This window comes from Erigeron canadensis, chromosome 6 (assembly GCF_010389155.1).
Source record: "Erigeron canadensis isolate Cc75 chromosome 6, C_canadensis_v1, whole genome shotgun sequence".
NCBI classification, from domain to species: Eukaryota; Viridiplantae; Streptophyta; class Magnoliopsida; order Asterales; family Asteraceae; genus Erigeron; species Erigeron canadensis.
In genome coordinates, this window is record NC_057766.1 from 28,549,813 (window position 1) to 28,562,174 (window position 12,362).

A 12,362-nucleotide genomic window follows, 5' to 3' on the forward strand; every position below is an offset into this window, starting at 1 on the left:
ATATATGCAACCGTCCGTACGATCAGTCCAAAATTGTGTTTCAAATAGTATGGTTACTTTAAAGTTAAAAGCAACTTTGTCATTTGTTTTTATGAGCATGGTATTCCCGCAATGTGGCGGCGGTGATGGGAAATGCAGTCTAGTGGTTTCGGTGATGGTACTACTGGTGGTGGTGGCGGTGTCAAGTGGTGTAGGTTGATGTAATTGTGATAGTGGAAATTTTTTAGAGATAAAACCTTAAAGTGTTAATTATTAAAATAAATGTTTAGATTGTAAACTAACTCATTAAGGGCAAATTTGATATTTTATAAAAACTCTTTCCATAATCAGTATTTATTAAGGGTAATTTAGTAATTTCATATGTAACTATTGTGTAACTAATTCTAAAAATGAAGGGTATTATAATTATATATATATATATATATATATATATATATATATATATATGGCTATCATAGCCAAGAGAAAAAATTCATTCTAACAACTAATCTTAACCATTTAAAATATAATGAAAATTAATCTAAGCCATTGAAATTCAAAGTCAAAGTCAAATATTTATAAATATGGAAATTGGTAACTTATAATATGTGTAAGCACTGTGCAAGTTGTACGTAATTGATCCGGTCAAAACAGAAAATTCAAAAGCAATTTTTACTAATATAAGGCAAGTTTATTTTGAGTAACAAATATTAATTGTGAAATGAGTTTTTATTCTTGCACACAACCTATACATGTTAAGACGAAGAGATGAAGAAATCAGGTATGCTACTTTGTGTCTATATATCTATATAATTTATATGATTTGATTTTATGCTGTTTTTAGGTACACAATCAGAGCAAAGTTGTATGCCTTTTTCCCTTATTCATTTTTTCCCTTATTAATCAAAGCAAAGTTGCTAGCGACTTACTAGCGGTTTGTTATTATTAATAAAATTTTCTGCCTTTCAAAAAAAAATTATTAAGATAAAAAAGTATATTTTGTTTTTTAATTCATGAAATAATTAGTTTCTTTTATTTTATATTTTACTGAAATTTATTGATCTATTGTGCGTGGTTTTGTTGGTTTTAAGGAATTCGGTGTTTTCATCTTCGGGATCATCAATTGGTTGTCCAAGGATATTGGAATTGAATGACTGGCAGCGTCATGATCCATGTTTTCTTCTCATTTCAGTTTAGGTTTTTTTTTTTTTTTGATAAAACGTTTCAATGGTAAAGGACGAAGTATGATTGTGTGTTTCAGTGATTATTTGGCTTAATGGTTTCCGGTGAGGTTGGTTTACAATGTTTTAGTGCTATCAGCTTGAAACAGTTCATTTTCTAAGAAATAATGAAATTTCATTTTCTTTGTATCTAAATGCAGGATGGGTGAATGATTACTAGGTGTTTCATATGATTCCCCATTGATTGAAATTTAGCAGATTAGGTGTAGGTTAAAGATGAAACCATCCTCATTGAGCATAAAGAGGAATCTGTGGGCAATGAAGTGAATATTAAGCAGATTAGGTGTAGGCTAAAGATGAAACCATTGATTGAAAATTGCAGTGAAACCATGGTTGTGAATTTGTGATTGATAAGCATCTATAAAAGAGAATTTACCTTCTATAATATATGAACCAAGTTGAGATGTAGAGTTGTAAACAGCCTTTACCCCTACCACTGTTTTCAGGTTCCACCAAAGGTAGAAAGGGACCTCCAGCTTTGCTGGCATGAAGATCGAACCCTTTACCTCTGAATACCCCAATGTCGTCTTCGACTGAGTATGAACCAAGTTGAGATGTAGAGTTGTAGACAGCCTTTACCCCTACCACTGTTTTCAGGTTCCACCAAAGGTAGAAAAGGACCTCCAGCTTTACTGGACATGAAGATCGAACCCTTCACCTCTGTATTCAAAGACAAAGGCTCCAATTAGTGATCCAGTTGGTTTTTATAAGATATCAGTATAAGCATATATATACATATATTTCTTACTTTGTGCAACATGTGGGGCAAATTAATACTTAATTCTTTTACTTATATGGTCCCTCATTTGAATTTTGGATTGTTGTTCCAATAGTAACATAACTTTTTTATTTAAGTAAGTAGATATATTCTAAATACATTACATCCATCTTCAATATTTTTGTTAATATAGATATTCAGTTCTCCTTTTTATTATTAAACATATCATTTTGTCATCTAAACTTACATCGAATGTATATATACATAATAGAAGATTCATTTCATCAAAAGCTACAATTTCAAATGGTAGACGGACAGTAAAATGGACGTTGATTCAAGTGTTATTAAATATAAAGATTTTTATTTATATTTTCCTAATTATGTTCCGATCCCGGGTTGGTTAGCTATACGGCTAATGATATATTTTACTTATGAAACTTAGGGATCTTTATTTAATACTAAGGGGCCTCGTGAAACTCTAAGATGATAAATGACACTTCTATATAGATTTTTAAGCATAACTATGTTATAGTGATAAACATTTTACAAAGTAATTTTTACAAAATAAGTGACATGTGAGATAGTCCAATCAAGCAAGAGGGAGAAAGAATAGAGAGAATACATAAAAATAATTTGATTGATGGAAGTTGTGTTTGTAAAAATTTATAAACCTAAAATTACTCTATTATCTTTAACCCGGTCAACGACGGGGTATAGATCTAGTTTTTATAAAGGAGTATAGATGAGTGCAATCGTTAGAGCAAATACCACTATTGTTATTTTCCTGAAATGTTGATCGGGATTGCTTTTGATGTGTAAAGGAATTTCTATTTCTATTTTTGAGTGAGAAAGTATGTGTTACTTATGTTCTTAATAATTTGACACTAATGTAACCCACAAAGTCCGACTATTATACACAAAAAAGGCAGCTGAAATATTGAATGACAAATAAAGTTTGTTTTTGGCATGAATTGAAGTTAAGTGGGATGAAAACCGTTGCCTAAGTTTTTGTATGTTAAAGCAAAAGGTAACCTCATCCTTCTTGGCTAATTGCCATAATCTTCTGTAATGCAGTTAAGCCGGAATACAAATAAAATGGATTGGGATATATTTGGCTAAAACAACTATAGCTTTTAGTTGTAGCTTGTAAGAAACTTTTAGTTGGAGTTTCAAGTTGTATCTTTTAATGAAAAATTGTTAGCTACATCTTTTATTTTTTAGAAGTTTTAGATATGATAATTTTAGCTGCAACTTAAAAGTGTAAATGACAAAACCCGATATTAAAAGCTCCAACCAAAGATTATGAAAGAGATTATTATGTAATTTTAAAATTAAAAGCTACATCAAAATTAAAAGTTTCCAAAACGCCACTTCAAGTAGCTTTTTATTTTGTAGTTTTTTTCTTTCAAATAAAAACTTAAGCTAGTTGTGTCTAAACAAACTTTTTAACATAATAGAAGTTTATTGTTCATGTTCAAAACTAAAAGTAGAAACATAAAAAAAAAAAAAAAAAAAAAAAAAAAAAAAAAAAAAAAAACACTTAGAAAGTTCTTACCAAATATACCCTTACAAAATTATGTTAAAATATTAAAAAGCTCTTACCAAACTTGTCTTACATAATAATTTTAAAATATACTCCATAGCTTTGTTACATTATACATTTCAGATTTATATGTGTTCACGAGAAAGACATATAGTATAAGCACACACAAAAAGAGAAGAAACCCTTGTTTTCAAATTTTATAGTGCGCGCTTGGCGCAAAAAACATACCTTGTTTTCAATTTTTTTTTCCAAAAAAACATAAAAAACAGAAAATATGTTTTAATTATAGTTTCTAAGAATGTTTTCCAATAAAACAAAAAACAATGTTTTCATTTTTCATTTCCTCCATCACCTTTCTCTCACATCTCTAACATGTTTTTTAGTTTTAATTAGATAGTGTTTTCAAAAATTTTATTTGTCTTCTAAAAAATAAAAAACTAAAAAACATTTTCTACAACCAAATGAGCCCCTAGTGTTTATAACTTGGTTGAAGAAGGTGCAGTTGCAGGATATCGAGTAAGGTTGAGGCGAATAATGGAAGACGCGACCACATTCCCAAGATATAGATGTTCCTTGATATGTATCCCTGTTGTCACTTGATTCAACCCTGGGTCGTAGTATCTCTCAAGTGGCTTCCCCTCTATATCTACAACAATTGCCCCTGCATTTTTCTCTACAGAAGGCCTTTTCAAGTACTTCTCCAAAAATGCAAGGACTCTACGGATGTATGGGTATTTACGTACCATATCCAATTCGTATGTATGCTCCTACCAACACAAGATTAAATGTAAAAATGGCTTAAGAGTGTTAGTTGCCCAGTTTGATTCAACTAAATAGGAACCAAAACCGAAAATGTTAGCCCTTTGTTCAACTCTGTCCAACTTTGTTCTAAATTATTCGGGTAGTAATATAGTTTTGTAATCATAATTTACTATTGATAAAAATGGACAAAAAAAGTGTTTGCGAATCACCTGATTCTACTTCAAAATGATTGAATCAGTTTCAACTCATCATCCAATTTGTCTTGGTTGGGTATAGTAAACACATTGGTTTCAGAAATTTTTGATTCTCATACAAGACTAATTAGCTTGTTCTATTTTTATGAAGAACGAGAGCAAGTACCCGTGCGTTGCGGCGGTGAGATGGTGGGGTGATACCTAGGTCATAGAGTATGATAGGTTATAGGGGTTAATATGTCATAGAGTATGATAATCAAATGCCTTAGCCGTACGGGTTCTGTCCTCGATTTTAAAAATTCATCGGAAGTATATCGAATGACATCTCTAATGAAAGAGCATAAAATTTTAAGAACACCCATACAATTTTTATAATTTATCGATGTACGGTTTTTGAGATAAAAATTTTTAAATGAATTGAAGAAATAAATGATTTATGGAGGAAAGAGAAAAAAGATGATTGGTTGAGATTTGAGGAGAGAGAAAGGTATTATTGTTATTTTAGATAAATATAGAATAGATGAGAGAGGTATTTTGGGGATGTACTTGAATTCAATATTGAAAATTTCAATTCAATGTTGAAAATCTGGAAGGAATCTGCTTTATAATATAATATAGTATTGAAAATTTCAAGTTCAATGTTAAAAATATGGAGAAAATCTGCCTTATAAAATAGAAATAGATATGGAGTATAAACTAACTACTGGCTTACCGTGGGAATAGCAATCCAGTAATGGCCCTCGCCATCGATATGAATGTTGTCAGGCATACCAGGTAATCTATCAATAAATACATCTACTGAACCCTCCTTTTCTCCGTGTATGTAGTGTCTCATGCATCTCATCCTGCAAATATTTTCACCTAAATGTCAAATCTCTAAGTTGTACAAATGAGGAAAATTACCCATTTGACTCGTTACGAACCCAACTAACACAAATCAACCCATTTTAATGTAAAATGGGTTGAAATGCCACATTTACTTAAGATTAGTGAAATCACATTGGGGTTTCGCAGTAGATAACAAAGTCTTGATCTGGAGATATTTCGACGCCATTAGCAAAGTAGACATCTCGAACAAGTACTTTGGTCTGCTTTGTGGAGGGATCATAGCTCATTAATCTACCATACGGCCGGCCTTCTAATATGTCTAATACACAATTTTGCAGATCGTATTTCCATGATGCGTCTGTGAAGTACAATATACCATTCTTTGCGACTGTAACAGCATCTGTCGTTGCAAATTTAACGCCTTCTGCCTCTGTTGTTAATGCTTCTATTTCACCATCTTCCGTTATTTTAAGTAGTCCCTATGAACCGAAAAGTTTAAATATTAATTAATTAGAATTGTTAATTAAAAGCCATCATTTAGCCATCTTAAAAGAGATAATTTGAGTAAGCTATAAAATATATTATCTAGTAAGTTTCTATTTATTATAAAGAAAATAGGAGTAAAGTTAATAAAAAATAAGATGTAATCATATAGATATGGTTAAATTATACACTCATGGGCCAACAACTTCATACTAGAGATAAACGAGTAGAAAACAAGTAGGCATGAGCAAGGGTCAAACCCCGGCCCGACCTGTGCAAACTCTAGACCCAAAAATGCTAGAAAGTGAAACCCAGTGACCCTACTTGTTACCGTATCGGACAGGTCGGTTCAGATTTTGTAGGGTTCGGTTTGATTCTTGGGTTTAAGGCATGGGCGTAGCTATTAAGGGGCCGGAGGGGGCGCCCGACCCCCCGAAATTCTTTTTGCAATGTATGGGATATATTGTTTTTGTGTAAAAAGTTTTTGATATACTCGGTTTCGACCCCCCATTTACCCGAAAAATAGCATTAGGGAAAAAAAAAGTATTAGATCCCGACGACCCGACCCCTTACTCAAACTTTTCTAGCTTCGCCACTGGTTTAAGGAACATTTGTTCATCACTGGTCAAAATCCCGCCCCACTTATGCAAACCCGAAACCCGACAGTGCAACAAAATCAAACTCATGACTCGCCCTATTATCCTATCAGACAAGTTGGTCCAGACGGGCCTGGTTAAGTCTCAAATTTTCAAGTTATATATTCATCTCTAGTATCAAGGGTCTTGAAATATAATAAGTTGTACATGAATAATTATATTTATATAACAACTAATATGATAACCACATAATAACCGAGATTAGATATATTAATTAAATAGAATGAATTGCACGAATAGTTCATAAACTCATTACATTTTAAGATTCTAAACTCCAAAAGATAATTAACATATGTCATTTTCCCAAGTCAAGCTATAGATTGCTACAAGTAACAAATCACCTAAACATGATAGCAATAAATAAAAGCGACATATGCTAATTAGTCCAAATTAGGGTCTAAGTCTATGGTTAGGACTTTTCTTTTATTTTTTTTTCTTTTAGCAAAATAAGCAAATAAAAAAAAAAAAATAGTATTTGTAATTATAAGAGTAGGACTTCTTCTGTTGCTAAATGGCAATGCTAACATAGAAGAATATGGTTAAGATTAGATTTACATCGTCTAAATTTATACTTTTTCTACCATTTAGGTAGAAACCGAAAGCAGCCTCTTTACTTAAGTAAAGGTAAGGTATGCTTACATCTTTACCTCCCTGATACACCGTCGAAGTATTTGGGCTCAAAACCAGACGGAGCAGTTTCTTTCTTTCTTTTTTAAAATTATACTATATCAATTATCATCATATGTTATTGAGATCGAGGACATAGTATTTCTAATCTATTTATATCTGTTTATATATCTACAACTCCTTCATAAGAAAGTCATGAACATGAGTAAAAATATAATTTTGTTCATCCTTTTAGTACAACTACTACTAACCTTAATGCCATCAGCAACATAAACCTCACCAGAGTGACCAAGAGCGAGTCCAAGAGGCCGACCACCCGTGTTAACCCAATCCTCAACAACAGAGTCATTCAACCTGACTCGTTTAACCCACCCGTCAGCACAACCCGTGTATATAACATCCAAATTTCGGTCATACACGATGTCTTCTGGTCCCAACAACTGACCCTGGCCTATCTTCTCAGACCCATGAAGCATTTTTGGGTTCACTTTTGGTATTGAAGTATTTGGTTTTTTGGCTAACTCTTCTAAAGAATAAGAAGCTGCATCAAAGCTATCCAAATGGACCACAAGTAGAGCCAATATAACCGTGCCGAAGGCTGTGATGAGTATCATACGCCATGGACCGGTGGTTTGGGTTATGGTTGTTGATGGGTTTCTTGCATTCACCATATTGTGACTTGATTGAATGTATAGCAAACCTTAGAATTTGTGTGGTTATATTCCAATTTGCTTATATATAGGCATATATATATATACAAGACATTTGACTATATATTGATCAACTTGTTTCTATATTTTATAACTTGATTTTCGTGTTTATACATTAGTTTTTCTAAAGTCATTAATTTTTGTCAGACAAAACATATAAAAACTTTGTCACACTACAATGTTTCTTTGTAACTTTATATATTATACTTTAATATTTGTAGTCAGTGAACAACTCATAACATTTTATGATATATATGACCACAACTTTAACATAAACAAATAAGATGATGCAAATGACAATGTAGTGAATTTTCAAAAATGGTATATCATTTTTTATACTATTTATAATAGCAACAATATTGTGCCTATGTCACAAAAAGTAATTTGTCAAATCCATTTAGGTGTCACAATAGTGTATATCAGTATATGCATATATTTCTAACATTTTTGATGTGATATTATTATTTCTGTTTAAAAACCATTTGATATATAATGGTACAGTTGTAGGCTTGAGTTTGACACAATTATCAAACCTTAAGCTTGGAATTCATCTTGCTCGGTTTAATTACGCGTTTCTTTTAAGCTCGAGCTCAAGCTCGATTAACTTCTATAGAGTATTGTTGTAATTAACTTGAATCAAAACTAGTATTATCGACTCGATAATATGTTCACTTTACTATATTAACTTGAGTCAATTAGATAGTATAATAATAATCTTTATCTTTATATATAATAAAGAAGAATTGTCTTTTAAAACTATTTTTAAAAAAAAGTATTACGTGGCAAGTCTATATTTTTCTTCAAAAATGTTTGATTTTATTTATGATGTCATATGTCATATTTAATATTGTAATATTTTTAAAAATAAATAGCTAGCTTATTAAATGTTTATATTAAATTCTTATTTTTTGATTATATATTTCTTTTTTATGTTTTGTTAATGCAATAAATACTCATACATATATATTATGCTAGCCAACTTAACATCTTCAAACCAAGTTATGATATATCAATTACAAAAATACATATATTCTTTTAACTTTTTTTATTTTAAAATTTTATTTAGTGTCCGGGTTAAACCCGAGATTATTAGCTAATTACATAGATAAAATAAAAAGGTCAAACCATAGAATAACTTAAACTTGAAAAGTCTCACAAATTTTTTAAATCAAATATGATCATACAAATTCTGAAATTCAAATAGACCAAGTCTAAACAAATCTCAGACATTTTTTAAGTCAATCTCGACATACAATACAAGTCGCAAGGTCGAATGTGACTGTGACCTTTAGTTTCTGATTGCCCCCTCAATTTATCCACATTGTCCATTTCTACCCTTTAACTTCAAAACCCCTAAAACCAAAACACAAACAGATTCACAATCTAAAACCCCCAATTCTAAACCCTCGAAATCCTTACACAAACATACTCTCATTGAGATCATTTCTTCGCCATCCAAAATCAGAATTAAACAAAAATGTCAAAGTTACCATCATCACTAAGAACCACCACCAAAAACACCCAATTTTCTTCACCAATTAAATCCTTAATTACACCAATTCAAGATTCACAATCTCAACCTAAATCAATCACCAAAAAACCACCACCCACCACCATAAACAACAACCACCACCGCCGCCGCCCACCACCGCCTCCGCCAATAGTCTTCACTTCCCCTGACATCACCGCCGCCAAAACCCATTTCACAGCTCTCACCACCACCGCAAAGCACCCATCTTTACTAAACAACAGGTTTTGCAATTTAGTCCTTCAATCTTTCACTAATGTCTCTTATACCCTCCAAGATTCAATTTTTTTTCTTACCCATATGAAAAAGACTCTTCCTTTATTCACCCCTGATAAATTTACTTACCATATTTTGTTATGTCAATCTTGCAAGAAACCCGACCCGAATCTTGGTAATGTGGGTCAAGCTTTAACCTTTATGGCCTCAAATGGGTTTGAACCGGATAAAATGACTACGGATATCGCGGTGAGGACTCTTTGTAGTACCGGGCATGAGGATCACGCAATTGAGCTGATTAAAAAGCTTTCAAATAGTGAGGTAACGAAACCCGATATTTATACGTATAATTTTATGGTGAAATGTTTAGTTAGGACTAAAAGTTTAAGTGGTATTAGTTCGTTTATTAATGATATGAGAGAAGATTTTAAGGTAAAGCCGGATTTAGTGACTTATACTATTTTGATTGATAATGTATGTAATGGGAAGAATTTACGCGAGGCAATGCGATTATTAGATATTTTGAAAGAAGAAGGGTTTAAGCCCGATTGTTATCTTTATAATACGATTATGAAAGGTTATTGTATGTTAAGTCAAGGAGGTGAGGTTTTGAGGGTTTATAAGAAGATGTTAGAGGAAGAGCTAGAGCCTGACTTAGTTACGTATAATACGTTGATTTTTGGGTTATCGAAGTCGGGTAAGGTTAAAGAAGCCATAAAGTTTCTTAACGAGATGGCGAAAATGGGTCATTTTCCTGACGTGGTTACTTACACTTCGTTGATGAACGGTTTGTGTAGAGAAGGGAATGCGCTTGGTGCGTTGGAATTGTTGGAACAGATGGAAATTAAAGGGTGTAACCCGAATGAGTGTACTTATAATACTTTGCTTCATGGGTTGTGTAAGGGGAAACATTTGGATAAAGGGGTTGAGTTATATGGTGTAATGAAGGAGAATGGTATGAAGCTTGAGTCAGGGTCGTATGGGACGTTTTTGAGGGCGCTTTGTAAGAGCGGGAGAGTTGCAGAAGCTTATGAAGTGTTTGATTATGCTATAGAGAGCAAGAGTTTGACAGAAGTAGTTGCATATACTACATTAGAGAGTACACTTAAGTGGTTGAAGAAAGCTAAAGAGCAAGGCCTTGCTGTTTGATAATTAGGTCGGTGTGCTCTATATCTTCATGTTTTTACTTTATATGTATTCACTATATAGATTGGTTCGTCACTTTATGTAGTTTTTCTTATAGATACCCAACCCCAATCATTTATGTTCTATAACATAGATTACATAAAGAAGCGAATCGGCTCATTTTTTGGCTGGAAATAGTGGAATTTCTTCCCTGACATAGCCTAGCTTCTAGTTGGATTGTTGTTATACTTTGTAATGTTGTAACATTTTAACTAACCATTGCTGGCCAAACAACAATAGTCACCTACATGTACTAACTGGGTAAAGTTAAAAGTGTCAAGTTGCAAGGGATGAAAGAAATAGCTGGCATGTTTTTTTGATTTTAAAAGTATATGACTTGCATAGAGGATTGCCTTTTATGATGGTTGACACTTGACTCCCCTTCTAGAGGTCATTCTCACTACTGCTTAAGCGGATTTTACACTTTCTTTTGTTTGTGAATTTCATCCAGTGATTCCCAGTGACCTAGTTTAGTATGCAATTGAAGACTTAGATCATAATTTCTTTGAAAGGTGTTTATTTTTTTGTATCGATCTTAATTTCCAACATCAGGAACTAGTGATGGCAACATGGATAGGTTGTTAGACAGGTGAATATAGGTGATCTCTTTTTTCGAAAGGCTATATATGTTTTCTTTAGAGTTGGGTTGACCGGGAAACACTTTTGTCCTTTCTTAGTAGATAAGTTATAAATATTTAAGTTTATTATGCATTCAAAAACATCAGAGTAATCAGAAAGGTGTTTAACTTTTGTGTATTTACTTTTGTGCCCTACATCAGTAACTAGATGTGGCAAATGGACGGGTTGGATGGGTATAATAAAAGGTCAGTATAGGTAATCTTTTAGTATAAGTTGGGTTGACCTGCAACGAAGTTATAAATACATTAATACCTTGCATTTGAATACTGGAAGTACAACATATAACTTATTATTTAAAGTCTACATTTCAATGAATTTAGGAATGTCGTATGCTTTCATAGTACACTCTGGACTACTTTCTGACCCGTTAGTCCCCGTATCTTCCCTTTTAGCTAATTAAGTTGGTTGGACCCGTATCTTCCCTTTTAGCCCAAATTGGCACCTCTATCCATTGTACTCACTTGACGTGTAGTGGATTGGATTCATGCACTTATTAGGGAAGATGATCATGTTATACTATTTGGGGATTTTAAGAAAAGAGTGGAGCTCATAATAGATGTCTGGCTAATACTCAATAAATCCATGTAGTTGGCGTATATATCTTTCTTAACAAGCTTCAGAAACTACAACTCTATGAATGACTTTACGAAATATAACTATCATGTATACCACTCCGTCCCTATTTTTTGAATATTTGAGAACATTAATTGAACACTAATTATAAAGAACAGAAAAATGTACCTTTTAAAACTGTATATCTTTTTTAGACACATCTAACTTGGTCCTGTCATTAGCTGAGGTTTTTGACCTCATGTTAATCCTATCTAACTTTTCATATGTATAGTTACTACTTACTACCAATAGCTGATTGTAATAGTCATTTCTTCAAGGGAAAAAGAACATTGTGAGTGTTTGATACTCATAAAGCACGGTTATTGCCATTTTATCCTTCTTTTCACCATATATTGCACGCAAATATCATTGAACTTGTAGAATTGTTTCACCATTATGAACTTTCATTGAGTTTGGATGTATTGAAAAGGAATTGCGTTT

The 12,362-nt window shown here is 32.5% G+C and overlaps 2 protein-coding genes across 2 annotated transcripts; one reads left to right on the forward strand and one right to left on the reverse strand.

Moving 5' to 3' along the window:
* Positions 1-3,883: 3,883 nt before the first annotated feature.
* LOC122605599 (protein STRICTOSIDINE SYNTHASE-LIKE 5-like) lies at positions 3,884-7,726 on the reverse strand. The gene is made up of 4 exons (XM_043778559.1): positions 7,283-7,726; positions 5,437-5,744; positions 5,150-5,282; positions 3,884-4,248 (listed from the first exon to the last, which is right to left on the reverse strand). The coding sequence occupies exons 1-4, from the start codon at positions 7,700-7,702 to the stop codon at positions 3,958-3,960; spliced, it is 1,152 nt and encodes a 383-aa protein (XP_043634494.1). The 5' UTR covers positions 7,703-7,726; the 3' UTR covers positions 3,884-3,957.
* A 1,377-nt stretch (positions 7,727-9,103) lies between these two features.
* LOC122605208 (pentatricopeptide repeat-containing protein At2g17670) lies at positions 9,104-10,825 on the forward strand. The gene has a single exon (XM_043778110.1). The coding sequence runs from the start codon at positions 9,219-9,221 to the stop codon at positions 10,632-10,634; it is 1,416 nt and encodes a 471-aa protein (XP_043634045.1). The 5' UTR covers positions 9,104-9,218; the 3' UTR covers positions 10,635-10,825.
* Positions 10,826-12,362: the final 1,537 nt, after the last annotated feature.